We start from the raw sequence: 17,527 nt of genomic DNA on the forward strand, positions 1-17,527 counted from the left end.
GCAAATCAGCAGATCAAGGGTGCGACTCCCATTGATGTAAGTAAATATAAAAAAAAAATGGTCAACTTAATTTTGCTTATTTACCCCATATTGTTTCTGCAAACTTGTAAATGAATAAATCTCCATCCAGCCAGTGATAAACAACAAAAAGGCTTAAATTGGAATAAATGAGAGAGGTGCAAAGATTGCAGAATGCATCTCACTTTTCTTCCAAAGCAAATGCACTGTGCACATAATAACTTAATGGGATTGCACAGAAGAGCATTTATTATTTGCATAGCGTATAAGAAGTTTAAATCCCTAAATAGAAATATAATACAAACAAAAAGTTGGTCACAATTTAATGTTAAACAGTTGAGGTCCTTTTTAAATAAATGGCCCAGAAGCGGCGCCAAAAGCAAATCGCGGCCATCTGTCGTCGTGACAAAGGTGCCGCCACGAAGCTTTCAAGTAGAGCGCCAGCGAGTCCGTGAAAAACAATCGGCCGCTTCGTGGCGGCTTCAGGTTAGGCGAGTTGAAACGAGAACATCCAACTTGTCTGACTCAAGATGGCGGAAGTTTGAAACTTCCACACACTTTTTTTAATCATATTTGGTTGCAACTTTATCCCCATTATTTAAATGTATCCACAATATTTTTTTTTATTCATACAAAATATGAAATATAGTATATTTTGATATGAATAATCTTTCTTACTTTATGCCCATTATTTAAATAATTTATCCACAATATTTTTTATTTATCCACACTATGAAAAATAGTATAATTTTGATTAAGTAATCACTATTTGTGAAGACTTTGATTTTATGACCCCCCCCCAAAAAAAAAAATCAATTTAACCTCAGATTATGAAATTTTCAGCGCTCGTCACAGCGTGGCCAATCTGCACGGCAGTTAAACGGCGCCGTCAGTTCTGACGTGATCAAAGTCCCAGCTGACAGCTGCTTGTGGACATGCTGTTGATGCAGCTGTGAGATACCATTGTGGCCTTCATAACTGTTTATTTGACGGGAATTGTCGCCCGGTCCTTATCGTGCGGCTATTGTTCCATTATGTTCTTCGCCGACACGGACACACACGCGCACAATAGAAGTCAAAAGTCAGCGACTTGGTGAAGTGTTACTGATCTGTTGATGCGGTGCCAGATACCATTCATTCTTTCAACCCGCTTAGCTTTATGTAATAGTGTAGCTTGGCTCACGAAGTGACTTTAGGGGCTTTAAAGTCCCATCCACTGTGTTTTATGAATGATAAGTCACACTTTTTTCCTCCCCCCATCGTTTGGCTGCAACTTCTACTCTGGTGCAATTTGCAGATATTAAAATTTGACCTCTGTCTGGCAGCCAAATTTCCCATTTCCTAATCGTGTCGACGGCAGAAAATGTGACTTTAGTCCACTGTTCTTTTCCTTCTTCATGATACATTTTTGTATTGTATACTTTGGGGGGACTTATATAACTGTTTTTATATATATGTATATATATATAAAAAAACTAAAACTAAAAAACCCCTCAAATACCAAGTTACCGTATTTTCTGCACTATAAGACGCACCGGATTATAAGGCGCACCTTCAATGAATGGCCCATTTTAGGTGCGCCTTATAGTGCGGAAAATACGATATATAAAATGTATTATAATAACTTGGTATTTGAGTTTGCACTTGTAAGACCATGCCGAAAATAACCGAAACCTCAGTTTTAGGAAATTATTAATGTGAACATTGTTTATGTAAATGCTTATTTTCTATTTTTGATAAAACAACTGTTCTACAATGCTTTGACAAGGGTAAATTTCCAGTGGTATAGGTAATTCCTTCCATAATTGTGTGAGCATCCAAGTGAGAGTCCAGCATGTGCGTGTTCATTGTCTTTTTCCTTTAATTGTTTTTATCCGGCCGTAATGGTTTCAGCTATTTCTTTTAAGCGGTCACGCTACATTTGCCCGGGAAACTGCCCCGTGTCTCCAAACGTGAAAAGAAGCCACTTGAATGTAATCATTCAACACTAAAAAATAAAAGGCTCATCAATTTCAAAATGGACATTTTATTTTTGTAACTGTTCGGGATAATTATCCACGTCCATTAAAACTTCCCAGAGGGTTGAAAACACTTAATGCCACATGGAAAAAAAAACAACAACACAAGCTCGCCTTGATGACGCCGACAGTCGCCGGTCACACTTTGTGCTTTTTGACGAGGTGTCGCTGTTGCTGTGTTTGCTTCCGCAGGGAACGGCTTCGCCAACCCCAGGGGCTCCCCGGGCCTCCTCTGCGCGCCAAGCGGCAACGGCTTGGGGAAAGTCATGCCCAACAAGTCACCGCCACCCCCTGGAGGGAGCATGGCAATGGGTGCCCGCAAGCCGGACCTGAGGGTCGTCATCCCTCCGTCGAGCAAAGCGATGATGCCCCCGCTGGTGAGTAGATGGACTCTTAATATGCGCCACATGGACACAAGTGTTGGGCTATTACATCTGCCAGCATTTTTTATTTTTTTTTTTGCTTTGTATTAAATTTTCAGAGCTTCATGAGATTTTAGCAGAGCTGTTTTTGTCCAAAGGAACCCCGCCGAGACTGCGTGCTGCTTGAGTGCTATCACGCCTAATCATTTATTCGCAATTAAGGACCAGGCTTTGTCTAATGGTGATAATGAAGATGTAGGGCACCTTTGACCACATGGAAAACACTTTTTTTTAAAATTTTTTATTCTGGATTTGCACTTCAGGTCCAAGTGCCCACCACTCCATTTAATGCGTCTGTTTGATCGTCTATTTCCATTAATATTTTAAAGTTGCACATATCCCATATGGCTGTGTTTATATTCATAGAACACAACAAAAAGTAAATTAAAATAAATATAAATGACTACCGGAGTTGGTAGCGTGTGGAATTAAGCAGAAATTATTTCTTGGTTTTGTCCAGGAGGTAGCCATTTTGTCTGACAGTCGACTGAAAATGACATCACAGTTGCGCAGGGCCAATCATGAGTCAGCTTTCAATTGTCACATGACCAAAAGGTTAGCCGTGATTGGTCGGTACCTGAGCAAACGTGATGTCATTTCCTGTCAACAACAACAAAATGGCCGCCAGGTGGATGTCGCTGCTTAATCCATATTCCATAAACGCAATATTAATCACAATGTCGTGTTAAGGCTAGTGGTGGCTCAGAACAGATTAAAAACATTTTGGGGTTAACTATCACTTTAAGGTGTGGCTTTAATTGATTTCACATTTCCTATTACACTGGAGTGAGTCAGGTTGCGTTTTAAGAAGCAGGCTTGTCGGTCATGTCTGAGCCTTTCAGAAGCCTTCACAAGCTTTTCAGAGGTTGCTGGCTGTGGCGGGTCTGCAGACAGCCTGTCATTAGACCGTAATGGTATTAAATTAATCACATCTTGGCATGACAGAGTGTAGATGAAGACTTAATCAGGGGGCCCAGGGTGTGAGCCAGATAATATCTTGTCGCCCTTGTCGCGGCTTACTCGTGCTATTGATTGAGTGCGTGTATTAAGACGGCCCGGTCAAATGAGAAATGGAGTAGTGGCATTTCAGAATTCAAAGTTGTCTGTTTTTATGAGCATCACGAAACAGTATTTGCAATCTGCGCTGTTGTTTATCAGCCTCCAAACAACTTTGCGACTCTGCCACCCTCGCAAGTCGCGCCATTGTTGTGGCCAAGCGTGTGAAGTCAAGACGCATCACATCTGGCGCTTTTTGCTCGCGACAGACAATCGGAGCGTTGTCTTGTAACTTTTCTTCGTTCTTTTGCTCTGTCGAGGGTAGTCGGAGGAGGAGGAAACGGGGATGGTGAGTTTTCCCTGAGCAAGTGGCTGACTTTGAGGCATGGTGCTCAGATTGGAGATATTTTTTTAAAAGCAGGATGCACACATTTTCAACAACTAAACTGATGGGTTTTAGTTTGGAGGGCTGAAAATGCTCCAAATCAGACCAATTATCGGCATGTGTGTACCCTTAGTATGTTGTCGAGAAAGAAGCCATTTTGTCTCGCTGCATGTTTTGGCTTTTGGGCTTGTGAAAATTGCCTCAGCCTGTTCACTTGGCTCCTCCGCATTCACGTAGGCCACTCCACGCCCGGACTGTGAAGGACTGGTGTGTGCTTGTTGTTTTTTTTTTTTTCTTCATGTGTGTGTGTGTTTTTGTGTAGCATTTTCAGAACAACACTCCATGATTTTTTTTCCATCAGGAAGATAGAGTGACATCATCTCGAATGAGGTCATTGTGTCAGATACATGTTGAAGTCATCTGGCCTTAGAGTGCTGGAACAATGCGAGGAAGCTGTCAGCATGATGATGATGATGATGATGATACTACTACTATGGCAGCTGCACACACACGTTTGTTGCATTACATTGGCCATCATGTCTGACATTGATTGTTGCTGCATAGCTGCACTATGCAGTGTTGTTGTTTGTTGTGGATTAAATGACTTGGCATTAAAATACAGCAAAATTTACATTACGTGATCCCATGATGCTAAATTCATCCCTTAGGTATTGCTTTTCAATGCATGACATTTAAAAGAAAAAGTTGAGGGACTTGTGCTGTTTATGTTGGATCAAGTTAGAGCATAAATATAGCATACGGAAGGGTACAGCACCATCGTGTGGTAGAAAATATTATTACATCCAATGAGTACTGTAGAATGGCACGCATTAGTTGCCGATTCTTTTTTTTTTCCCGCCGTTCATATAAATATGAAATACAGTATATTAATAATCCTTATTATTTTAATTTGAATGATAATACATATAAATAATAAATACATTGCTTTAGAGACTGGTATTTAAAATTTAAATGAAATTAGAAATGTATCAAACACAATCTTTTTTTATTTTTCATAACTATTATCTATAAATGCATCAGATAACATAAAATATGAAATGACATGAAAATGTTTTCATGTAATAGATATTTATCCAGCTTCTGTGATATGAAGTGATTCAAATTCAATGTTTTTTTTGTTTTGTTTTTTTAAATCACAATCTATAACGAAAACCTGTGAGAAAGACAAGCTTGTCATTTATTTTTGTGTTGTTTTTGTCATTGCAGAACACTCAAAGGATAAGCAGCTCCCAGTCGGCCCAGCCACTGGCCACTCCAGTAGTATCGGTCACCACACCCAGCTTACCTCCACAAAGCCTGGTCTACTCGGGCGTGCCCACCTCCTACAACCCTGCCGGTAAGCCCGACACCCCCCCAAAGTCTCACTTGGACTCCGATTGACGACTGCACTTATGCCATCATGATGGAGTCTGTTTTTTTTTGTTTTTGCAGAGTATTCCCTGAGCAGTGCGGAGCTCTCCTCCCTCCAGGGCTTCAGCTCTCCGGGGCTCTCGCTGGGCTCCATGTCAGCATGGCAACAGCATCAACTGGGCCAAGCCGCGCTTAATTCTTTGGTGTGAGTACAGAGGACACGCTCTTCTGATGTACAAAACATTTGAGACTTTTTAAGCATATTTATGTCCTGAAATGAGACGGAATACGCTGTAATGACCTCATCGTATTTGTGTGGTCATCTCCAGAAGCGGCGGAGGGCACCTACCTCAGGGCTCCAACCTCTCCGTTAGCACGAGCCAGAGCATCAACATTAAGTCGGAGCCCATCTCGCCACCACGAGAGCGCGTCACCTCCTCCGGTTTCCCGCCTCAGCAGCCGCCGTTGCCGCACCCGCAGCAGCAGCAGGGGCCCGCCCGGCAACAGGAAGGTCTGGGACGCTCGCCCGCCGACAGCCTCAGTTCCTCCTGCAGCTCCTACGACGGCAGCGACCGCGAGGACCACCGGGCGGACTTCCACTCGCCCCTCGGTCCGGGCAGAGCGCCGGCGGCCGGCGACAGGGAAAGTCCCTCGGTCAAGCGCCTGCGTATGGACGCGTGGGTGACATAGGACGGCCGGCGGCGGGTGCCGAGCAGGCAAGAGCGAAGAGGGTCCTTCCAGTTAATGATATCTTCACTCAACAACCCCGGGTTCAGTTTGTAAACGAAGCAGGTACTGATTGTCAGGCGGGAGCAGAGAAGCGTTCCCAGACAAACACGTTATAATAGTTTGTAGTCATCTGACAATTATATTTTGTCGTCGCTGTTTCGCTGTTGTGCTCGCAAACAATCAGAGAGCAGGCTGAGGGCCACCATTTTTTTTTTTTTTTTTTTTTTAAAGAATCATGCTGTAAACATACACACACGCGTTTATGTAGTCATGTCAAGTGGCCTCTAATTTATTGAGAATGTGGAGGAGAGGGAGAATATCAAATGAAGGAATTGGCTGCAAAAATGACCTCGTGTTCATGTTGCTGTTAAAGGGGACATATTATGGACTGTTTAAATGCTTGAGCGATAATCCCCACGCTATTCGCAGCCCTGAGCCCTGGAAAAAAAAAAAACAGGCTTTGTATACAAATAGAAGTCCACATGCACGTGCAGTAAAGACTCTCGGTAACCTCATTAGCAACCCAGGCTAAACTAAGCTTCCTCCTAGCATAAAACGCAAACTGGATAACTTCAACATTCTTCTTCGGCACTAATTTTTATTTCGATACTTCCTTAATCTTTGTGGAAGTCGTTATCAGGTCAAAGTGAGATGAAAACGTTTTGTAACCACTCTCGAAAACCGTCCTTGTGTTGGTACGCCGCACAAAGTAGAGGAGAGGCGGGATGAGAAGTGGCTCATTTGCACATGACAGGATTGTCCACTCAAATGAAGCTTCAGAAAAAAAAAAAGGTTTTCTCGATCTTTGGGGTGAAAAAAATGCATACTATGTCTCCTTTAAAGTTAAGAGTAAGAAATCGGGAGGTTAAACTTGCCCGACCGCTCAAATTTATTGCGTCAAGTCATCTCCAGTTGAAAGCCAGACAATTGTTTTCACTTGTAAATATCCAGGAGATCGCTTGCTGCTCCGTATTTGAATTCTGCTCCTTTAGTGGCCATTGCGATTTTACATTATCATAACTACACACGTCCACTGCACATTGACTTATTGTCCAAGGCAATGTTTCCAACATTATATTAGAAAAATATGAATACAAACCTATTCTGATTTGCGAATGGCAACGGGGTAAGCAGGTTAATTGTATTCTGCCCTCTAGTGGAAACGCATTTAATTGCCTGTCAATACATGTCAGCGACATACATCCCATGCCACAGCCTCGACTCTTTTCCCTCCACCATAAGCAAACACGTGACTCGGCATGAACATCTCGGGCACTCTCAGAAGGCGTCGCTCTGCATTGGCCGTGCGCTTCTCGCTTCATGGCGTTAGTCCCAAGTCCACTGCGGTGATCTATGCAGTTTTTAAGCATACACATTATCCACATACTATGATGTCACAACATAAGCAGGATCCTCATTTTAATTTTTTCCTCTTATCTCAGGGGGTCCGCAAAATAAACAAAATGTTTTACAAATCATCAGAAAATGCCTATTAAGATTGTTTTTATGATCCTTATTGGGGACAGTTGGAAATGTTGACAAAAATAACGAATAAAATGGGGAATGCTAATTATCTAGCCTGTTATCTAGGGTGTCCAAGCATAATTCATGGGAGGCCAGTGCCCCCACAGTCCACCCTCTAGCTCTGCCAGTGCATACATTCACCTCATGTTATGGTGGAACCTCCAAAGGACGACAGTTCAAATTTCCAAATTGAAAATAACTCAATTTGTTTGCCTATTGCCATCTTAATCGCATTGCTAACTCTCCAGGCTATGTTTAAAACATTTTGACATCAGTTATACAAGCTCTAAACACCATTTGTAGTTGCAATGGCCAGACACTTTACTATATTTAAATATGATATCTAAATATTCACTTAAGGTTATTTCCATCATAATTTTTTTCATGTCATCACTGCTACCATTCTGTGATGGCGTCACAAAAATAACCAAAGAAAAAAAACGTTTTGGGCATGTTGCGGCCTCCCAAAAGGCGATTCCAATGCCATCGATCATTAAGTGGCCCAAAAACATTTAATGCATGCATTTTCGTCAATAATTTTTTGTAGTAGCTTTAAACATAGCATAACTGAAACTAGCAATAACAATGCGACTCCCAACATAGCAGCACATTTTTTTTTTAGCACTTGATGCTGTTTTACTCTATCAGGGAATTTTCTAGTCTAAATATGCACATGTAGTAAATGCCTTATCCAAAAGAAATACGACAACACTCAGTAAAAATCACACCTCGGTTCTCAAGAAGAAAAAAAAGCGCACGGCCAATAAACAGTCAGTGACACACTCTTGCTCAAGATGACAAATGTGGAAGGAATGACAATTTGCTTTGCTTGCTAGCTTTAATATATATTTAAAAAAAACACAAGTGTGTGTGTTTGCTCAGTGTTTGTAATCCCAATTAGTTGACTTCAGTTAAAAAAAAAAAAAAAAAAAAGCTGTTTTCTCGGTTTGACTGCTCGGACCGTTTTGGCGGCACAAGCTGGACTTTGTTGCCAACAATGAAGTTTTTGCCCCCCCCCTCTCCCTCCCAAAAAAAGAGAGAAAAAAATGTTAAGTTAAACTGCTTTTTATTTCATTTTCATCCTATCATGGAAAAAAAATTAAGTGAAGTTTTTATTGAAAAATTCAAATACTATGCTATTAGATATTTGTTGTACAAAATTTGTATTTTCAGAAAAGTACAGTTATTGGCTTTTAATGTGTCATTTAGGTTATATTGTTCTCTGTGTAATATATATATATATATATATATATATATATATATATATATATATAATGACAAATGCTGACATAGTATTTGTCCTTTTATTGTGAAGATACACACACATACACACACACACAGTAAGAAACTTGATTAAACACATCAGTGTATGTTCAGACTGGACGTGGTGTCTAATTCATCTTTGACTTGCTCATTAAATGCAATTATTGGCTTGAAGCACTATTATTGTGTGCTCACATGAAACTACATTTTATATATGTATTTTATTTAATTCAAGCACATTCATTTATTAAGATTAATATGGTGTGCAAAGCCATTGTTTCTCTCAAAGCTACAAGAGAATCTCAATAAAAGAAAATCAGAAACAAGTAAAAGTCGCCTTTAAAATTTTCTATAGTCATTTAATGTGATCTAAGATTTGTTTTGAGCAATATTCAAATGTACTTGACCTAGAAAAACAAATCTTTTCAATTTGTGTTTGACAAGCTAATGCAAACTGCAACCAAATAAATATTACCTGATGTAATGTATAAATGATTTAATTGAACTAATGATCAACTTTTTTTCGTTTTTTACTTTATCTCGTCTTTTTACTGCCTAAGCGTAATGATTTAGTTTACTTGTACTTCCAGTATCCGTCCACCAAGTAGTTGCAGTTCCACCCCCTGGCCTCCATGTGGTGCTGTGTGACCATGGATAACATGTTCCACTTTTAACCTTGAATTAATGGCGTTGAAGAAGACTAACGAGGAGCCTCGTGTTGTTAACGTTTCTTAATTATTTACTTTCATCGATATTTAAACCACTAAATTCATGATATAATTTACAAAACTATCGCTAATGTGTCATTTATTGTAAAACTCGACCTCATACTGTTCAGTTTTACAGCATTTTTATCCTTTTATGAAGTGTGACTCCAACATACGTCGACGACAGGTAATTTGTATATTGTAATTTTAGCTACAGTGCTAACAAACAATTTCCCATGAGAGATTATAATTTATTATTATAATATGGCAACAGGGCTAGTAGTAGTAAATTTGTTTTGTTCACACTTGTCAGGTTTGGGGTTAAAATCCTTCTTGTGTGGAGTTTCCATGATTTCCTCGTGCTCAAGTGAACTATGTCCAGGTAGGTACCCAACTTTATTTTTTTTCTCCAACTTGAAAATACATATTTGGTTCATTGAAGACTAAATTGTCTATAGGTGTGAATTATTGTTTGGAAACATCTTAATGATTTAGTTTCAGCTTTAATCTGGCACTTAAACTGCACTATGATGATGTTGCTGGGTGAAAAAGTTTCAAAGCAGAAAAAAGGGAGGTTCATGTAGATCCCTTGTGTATTCAATATGTCAGTCTTCTATTTTATGCTATCAAGTGCGTGTTCGAAACTCGCGTCCTTTTGGACCAGCTGTGCAGCAGGTGGGAACAGGTCCAGTGTGCATGTGTAGAGTAACCAAGTAGGCTTTGGGCCTTGTTTGAATTGCACGAGAAGGGGCTAGGAGCCACCTGCCGGAGGGGCTTGCCCTGTTCCAATCCCCCCCAAATCCCGCCTTTCAACCAGAAGCCAAGCCGGGGTTCTTTCGTGTGGGCCTGATCCACCGTTAAGACCTGTGCAAATATTGAACAAGCTTGGGCCCAGACTCAAACGCATCTGTTGTCATACAGTCTCCACTCTCCTGGCGGTGTCCAATGGGGGAGAGACACAGTTGAACACCACCGGCTCGTTGGCATTCAGTTTTTGTGTGGACGGGGAAAGACATAGTTTATACTTTGCAAACACAAATGATGAGTAAACAAATATGGGTGGTGATGGGGGGGCAGTTTGGAAGACCTGAAATGACCAAGAGATTGCCAATATTTCATATGCCGCCTTCATGTCTGTTCTTTTTCATCTAGGAGTATTTTTGGATAGTCAAGACAGGATGGAGAGTTTCACTTGTAAAGCAGGAGCAACACAAAATGAGGCCGAATTATAACGATTTCCCGCCCCTCTGATCAAAGTAAGCAAAGGCTCAGATTTTCAAATGTGTCTAACACCGTGGTTGGTTCTCAAATTGGGCTCCGGAGACCCTCAGGGGTGTGTGAGCCGTAACTCAGGACTCAGCAAAATAATTGTCTTAGCAAACAAAAAAGGTGCATACTTACAAATATCATACAAAAAAAAGTGCATACCTACAAATGGGCAGGGCGATCAATAAAACAAACTTACCGTAACTCCGACCCAATAAAAGGTTTACATATGATTGTGACATCACATAAATCAGACATCCCTGCATGAAGAAAGTCAGGGGTGGTTTAACCAAAAGCAGTTTTATTGCAGAAATGAAGTCCGCTTTTAAAAAAGAAAATTTACAAAAATATCTCTGGCTAAAATTCGATGTCTCGTTGGATAGTAAAGGTCAACCCCAGTCTCGAAATTGACTTTGTGACATCATTTAAAAAAAAAAAAAAATTGGTTTACGCCTCGTAATCTTGGGGGAGGTACCTTTTTAACAGCTCCGCTCCGAAATGCAACAGTTGCATTCTCGCAGGTGTTGAAACCCGTCTCGCAAAACAGGTACGGCCAGTCTCAGTGGGGCCACACCCACCGATGACCGACCTCCGACTGGCGCCTTTTGACGCACGACTTCCTTTTCAAACAAATACATAAATATGATTGCGCCGCCTCGTTGAAAGCGACTTGGATTTTGGGACGCCGTTTGACTGAAGAGGCAGCTTGTTTTGAACTTCACTGCTCTCGCAGAGTAAGTTTATGAAGAAATCTTTTACTTTATCCTGTTTTTATTCTAATTTTCGGAATGTAGCGAGGTATTTTGACATCATAAGATAATGCTTAAGATTTATAGTACTGCTAAAGTTTTTCTTACTGTGAACATTTGTTTCTGTTTCTTATTGAACTATATTAAAAAAAAAAAATCCATTTTGTAACGACTGGTACTTTCAGCAAATTGTTAGAATGTTGCATTTGAGTTTGAGACACCCATGTGAGTCACAGAGTAATGCTTTGTCATTCATTAAGTTGCCATCATCCAACTCTGCCTGTGCACATTTCAAATGTGTCCTTTTTCCATTTCCAAGGCACCACTCAAAATGGAGGGGAAGAAAAAAACAGTCATGGAAAATATTCGCTTGAAGACAAAACTGATCAATCTGATGAGGCTGCCGGCTAAGAAGGCGGCAAACAAGCAAAAGAAAAAAGCACCGGTATCCATCAGGCGCAGTCTATCCGTACCGGAACTGAATGTCAAGGAGGACGAAGCGCTTCATCCAATCAGCGCCTTGGCCAGAACGTCCGAGGCCATATTTTTTGGATTGAGCGATAGCGATTCCGTCGCGAGCGGCTCCATCCCCGATGGCCCGACCGTCACGGACGGCGCCTCTATTAGAACTGCTTCCCCGTTCAATCTCAGTGAGGAATTTAATAACGCGATGTCAAACACGGAGAAGAAAGCATACGCAAAAGGATCCCTGTTCACCTTTGACCCCGTTTCGGCGCCGCGATCCGTCTTCCCCAAATCGTCATTCAGCTCACCAGCGGTGAATCCCGCAATGACCTCTGAACATTCCCGCCTCTACGAGGACAAAGCGACGATCTCAGAAGTGCTGGCCAGAGCGAACTCGACGGGAGAACAAACAAACATCAACGCACAGCCGAGGTTTGTGCATTTCAAGCGGGACAGGCCGCTTTCTGGAAAATTCCAACAGTCGGCACGCAGAGACAAGACGCCCCTGCCGTCGGAGTCTCTCGCTAAACCTGCCGACGGCGTGGAAAGCGTCAGCGAGTATTGGACCGGCGAAGACCAGGCGGCCATGCGGTGGTTGACTGACACGGAGGGACTGGACCCCGATGTGTTCTCCGCCATCGCTAATGACTACAGCAATGAGGAATCTTCACTGGAAGGAGCCACTCAGGAGGACATTGAGGTCAGTCGGATAGACATTGGTAGAATCCGGCGGGACAAGGCGACAAACTTAATGGGACTCCTCAAACATGGCATCATCGTACGCCATTACGCAATCTAGTTTGTTGCAAAACTTCAAAACGTTCGTCGGTGCCGCGGTTTGCATTCACTTCCTTAACTTTGTTTGCAATCTCCTAACAGATGTCCAGTGAACCATTTGAATTCTTTGGGGAAATGTTTCCCTACCCGCCCGAAACCCCAGTAAGTGCTCATCTTGGCCGCTTCGCCAAAATCTGCAAATCATTCGACGTGTCAACAAATAACATGAATGTTTTCCCCTGGGGGGGTGGGCAGCTTTCGGCATCAACTTCGGACCTCCAACTCCCGGCCCCCCTCCAGAGGTACCTGCTCTGCATCAGTTTGAAACATGGACAAAACCTGGTCATTCGAGACAAACGCGGTAGGTGAACAATACTTCCACATTTTGCTCGCACACAAACTGCCCCAACTTGATTTTGATTGCTCAACACATCTTAACAATACCTTCACTTTCAGTCTTTTGTTTTTGCCCAATCGGAGTGTTTGAACGATATCATCTCCTGGCAAAGGGTTGTGGTCGTGCGCAGTCGGCACACTTGAAAAATATGCTGTCAGACCAGTAGGAGAGCGCAAAGAATGTGATACCGGTATATTGAAACTCACAAATTCAATTCGACATATAGTGCTTTGAAAACCGGATGGGTGGATGTGAGCATTTCTGGTTGATCATCTGTCAATCCCAAGGAAGGTGTCCCTCCAGGCTCACATCCGCACCCACTGGCAATTAACTGTCTGAGATTCATCAATTTTGTTATTTTAAATGACGTGATCGGCTTCAACTTCTTGACAATCAATCTTGAGGCACATTATTAAATGTACAAATTTTGATTTTTTATAATTTTTTTATTTCCTGGTGACCTTATTGATCTCTTCCAGAGTCCTATCACTACCGGTAAATTTGAACTAGTGAAAGCAGCGACATCCAGCGGTAATAAATATCGGTTTTTCAATCATAGCACATTTTAAAAAGCACGATGAATAAAATGACAATATTATAATACAGACGGAGTCACAGGGCCAAAACAAGCGTTGTGCCTGAGCGGTTAGCACATCGGCAGAGATGAAGAAGTGGGGATATACCGCCAATAAGTCTGGAATGTATCCCCACCCCCTCCTCCTCCCAGGGCATTCACTGTATTCGAGTTGGACGTCTCAATGTGATGTCAAAGGGCGCCCTCCTCGCTGACAAGATGGCACGGCGATGATGCAAGCCACACACGTTCCGTGCCTCGCCCCCTGTTTGCCCAACAATCAGCGCTGTGCCAAAGGCTCACCAAGGGCGTACGTTGTCATTACATATTCTGAAAAGGACCCACGCCACCAGCCCCCTCTCGCACTCTTTAGGTCCGCCCCCCCCCTATTAATTTCCATCGTGACCGTCCTCGCTTGTGCCAGAGCTTTTCTCCTCCCGATCTGCCACATTCTCCTCCTGTCAAGTTGCCTGGAGGTTTCCCTGTCACAGGCTGGCAGGGTGGAGCTGCTGTGGGTCCTGCCTGCCTTTTGCGAGATGTTCATTTGGAGGAGGGAGCTGACAGGCCTGACAGCCCATCCCCACAGGGCCTTTGTCATGTGATTCAAGCATCCCTGCAGGCTCTCGCCAGCACCCCTTTATCCCCCCACCAGCGCTACACAAACCAAGGCATGGAAATGGCTTTCATTTTTTTTTTTTTGGGGCAATTGCAGAAACAAAAGAAATCTCATTCCCTGGCCCCAGACTTTATTAACAAGCCTGGGAGATTAACACCGGTTGCTTCGAGATTCTCGCTTTTCGTTCGTCTCACGCCTTTTGCTATTAAACGGCAGTGTGTGTGGTACCCCCCCCCCTTCTGGAATCGACGTATGTTCTTATATAAGACAATTCAACGACCTCCACGGTGCGTTATGCTAATACGTACCCCGTTGTGCTTTGAAGGTACGAGCGACCCGTACGTGAAGTTCAAACTGGAAGGAAAGCAGTTCTACAAGAGCAAAGTGGTTTATAAAAACTTGAATCCCAAGTGGAATGAGTTCTTCTCCTATCCCCTGCGGGACAGAGAACACGTCGTGGATGTCCGGGTAGGCGAAGTTGTCATCAATTCGACACGGGCAAATCACTCTCAAACGATCAATTACCCAATCATGTTTGTTCCAGGTCTATGATAAAAACCTGACGAGCGATGACTTCATGGGTTCGAGCAGCATTTCGCTGAAGAATCTCGAACTTTACAAGTGAGTGGTGTCCCTCTACAGCTGTGTTGTGAAAACAATACAAGGCAGGTGCAGGCAATAAAATGTTTTTTACAGCAAAAAGTATTTCATAAAAACTGGCTGTCAATGTTATTGGACAGCTTTAGCACCATGCACATAAATCTTTTTTTTTTTTTTGCAGCCACCACTTGCTTAATGCTATACGAGCATGTGCTGTTTTTAAATCCAGTTAAGGAAAATTTGATGTGGCTCAATAAATTTGAATTCTGTAAAAAAAAAAAGTGAATTTATTTCAGGAATTAGTTCAAAAAATATAACTTTTCTTTCTTCTAAACTTGGATTTTAATTAGTTAGAGCAAAGAAAAGCTCACAGTTTAACATCTCAAGAGATTAGAACATAATTAAAATTGTAATTGATTTTGATGTAGGAATTAGGTAGGAATAAAAAAACAATAATCCAACTTCACTTTTCTATGTAAAGATAAAATGGCCTCCCTTGACAAATGCTTGCTTCTTGTTGTAAAACACATTTTAACTCAGTTTCAACAACTCATGTTTGTCATACAATACATTTTCCACTTAATTAGGTCTAAATTCACATTTTTTTTGTCACGCAATGATGTATTACTCAGTTTGTTAAAGGGATTTGAAAGCCTGAAAAGTTTTCTCGGGATGTTTGCGAGATATATCACACATCCTCTTTCTCTGTAGGACTTATGAACTGGAGTTGCCCCTCACCGACCCCAAAAGCAAAGAAGACGACATGGGAATCATCTCGGTGGACGTGTGCCTCATGTTTCGTGATGCCACCATCAAACGAAACTGGGTGAATATTATTTGTAACATAAAAAAAATCTGCGTCAAGATGACCGGCAGTAAAAAAAAGTGTTGTTGACTCTTGTCCATGTTTTCTTTGTACAGAGATGGCCAGTCAAAAAGACAAAGGTAAGAATGAACACTAGGGGGCAGTATCTCACTGTGTTATAGTGCAACAAAGACCAAGGTGAACGCTCTGTGGACTTTTGTGCTCTAACCTTGATTTCAGCGCCGCTGTGGTGGCCTTCATACGCTTATCATTTATCAGCAGAAAAAAACCACAATGTGAGATTCTGATCCAACACGTGTTGTCTTTAAAAGAGCTTTTTGACAAGTATTACAGGGCAGTAATTGCGTTTTGTAGTCAACAAAGTTGCGTCGCCTCTCAAGTGGTTTTCGACTCGCCGTAATTAGATTCGGCGCGAAACAGTCGTGCGGCTGTCCGGGCCCGACTCGCGCCGCACCGAGTGGGTTTATATTCGCACCGACGCGGTCCCCACATCTGCCACTGTTGCGTCTCTTGATGGTCCAGCAGCCCATCTCAATTTGAAATGAGATGAGAAAGGAATGAAGCCATTTCGGTGCACTACAGATGGTTAAAGGTACTCAAAGGGAGACGGAAAACGTGCGATGGGACTCTGCACGCTTCTTTCCGCCGCCTAAGTCATCGTGCTAATTTGACAATGTAACAATGCCAGCCCCGCCTCCACCGTCCCCACCTCCCTCATATCATTTTTGACAATATCTTTAACACCTATCCTGGAAGTGCTGAATCGCCAGCTTTTACAGCTCCGCTCCCCCCCCCTCTGTCTTTTGCGAAACGTGCTTTTTCCTCGTCGCCACCGTGGAGAAAACTCCGTTTGCAAACGTGTAAGGGCGGCACGCTGCCAAAGCAACGTGCCTAAGATCAGCACGGTCGATAATTCCCAGGCAAAGTGGGCAATAACCCAGATGTTGGGGAGTAATATCGCAGCTGTGGACGGACAGCGGCGAGGCGGCGGCCAAATGGACCCGGGTCTGAGCTCGTTGCGCCGGTCCCCGCGCTGTCTCGCCATATGGAAGCCATCGCGCGGCCCTTTTTAGGACCAGGAATAGATTCTCTTCGGGGGCCACTTACAGTTAAGTGGAATTGTTTTATTGGCCGCCGAGTTAGAAACGTGGCCAAGATAAACACTTGGGACGACTTGGCTGAGGCCTGTTTTCTATCGCCGTCCCACTCCCTCTGTTCTTTCGCCTTTTGAAGAGGGCTGATATTTATAGGGCCTCCGTGTTAATTCAGGTCCCCGAGATGAGCTTTGATCCCGGCCGGATTGGGTGGCGAAGCGGGTTGCGACCTCCGTAGCGGGGGCGGGAGGGGCCGGAGCGACAGCATTGGGGGGGGGGGTGGTATGTTTCCAGCCCCAGAAGCCAAACAATCAAAGAGGTCTGAGCGGATGACGGTCCCGCTCTTTAATTACCGTGGGCCTGGCGCAACCTCTCTGGTGTTTGTGTTTTTTACAGCAGCGCGCTATCACCGAGCAGCCTCACGGGAACACTAACAGGGAAACGTATCAAGGCCGCTCTATCTTCCTCCCTCCTCGCCGCCCGCCGGGAAGAGTCCCTTTGCCGAGCTTGTCCTCAATTTCCGACATGTTGACTAATGCAAAGCGTATTTTATGTTAGAGGCGACATATCGTGTTTCTTTTTTTTTTCTCCTCCCTCTCTATTTAAAACCCAGGTCCCTTAATAACACTTCTGTGACATGCTTTCAAGGAAATACCCAAAGGATGAAGAATTACAGAACGCTTTACACCCCATTTTTTTTCAGCGTCCCGTCTCATAAAATTGAGTGACA

At 42.9% G+C, this 17,527-nt stretch overlaps 2 protein-coding genes across 35 annotated transcripts in view; both read left to right on the forward strand.

The window, feature by feature from the left end:
- Positions 1-8,839, forward strand: part of mef2aa (myocyte enhancer factor 2aa) — a 56,138-nt gene extending 47,299 nt beyond the window's left edge. For all 4 annotated transcript variants that reach the window (XM_088377642.1, XM_088377641.1, XM_088377644.1 and 1 more), the window contains 4 exons: positions 2,229-2,413; positions 5,067-5,196; positions 5,292-5,415; positions 5,540-8,839. In XM_088377642.1, the coding sequence (XP_088233768.1) occupies positions 2,229-2,413; positions 5,067-5,196; positions 5,292-5,415; positions 5,540-5,900 (800 nt within the window). In that variant the 3' untranslated portion in view covers positions 5,901-8,839. The remainder of the gene's footprint in view (positions 1-2,228; positions 2,414-5,066; positions 5,197-5,291; positions 5,416-5,539) is intronic.
- A 565-nt stretch (positions 8,840-9,404) lies between these two features.
- mctp2a (multiple C2 domains, transmembrane 2a) overlaps positions 9,405-17,527 on the forward strand; it is a 160,844-nt gene continuing 152,721 nt past the window's right edge. For 30 of the 31 annotated variants that reach the window (XR_015858865.1, XR_015858881.1, XR_015858864.1 and 27 more), the window contains exons 1-8: positions 11,221-11,433; positions 11,768-12,613; positions 12,793-12,852; positions 12,946-13,051; positions 14,603-14,745; positions 14,822-14,898; positions 15,589-15,703; positions 15,799-15,822. Coding sequence is in view for 1 of the 31 variants with exons in the window: in XM_088377640.1 (XP_088233766.1) it covers positions 11,780-12,613; positions 12,793-12,852; positions 12,946-13,051; positions 14,603-14,745; positions 14,822-14,898; positions 15,589-15,703; positions 15,799-15,822 (1,359 nt within the window). In the remaining 30 variants the exon portion in view is untranslated. Of the gene's footprint in view, positions 9,621-9,746; positions 9,816-10,585; positions 10,690-11,220; positions 11,434-11,767; positions 12,614-12,792; positions 12,853-12,945; positions 13,052-14,602; positions 14,746-14,821; positions 14,899-15,588; positions 15,704-15,798; positions 15,823-17,527 lie in introns of those variants that run through there. The other variant, XR_015858890.1, reaches the window with a different exon arrangement.

This window comes from Syngnathus floridae, chromosome 6 (genome assembly GCF_059516105.1).
Source record: "Syngnathus floridae isolate MCC-2025c chromosome 6, RoL_Sflo_1.0, whole genome shotgun sequence".
NCBI lineage: Eukaryota > Metazoa > Chordata > Actinopteri > Syngnathiformes > Syngnathidae > Syngnathus > Syngnathus floridae.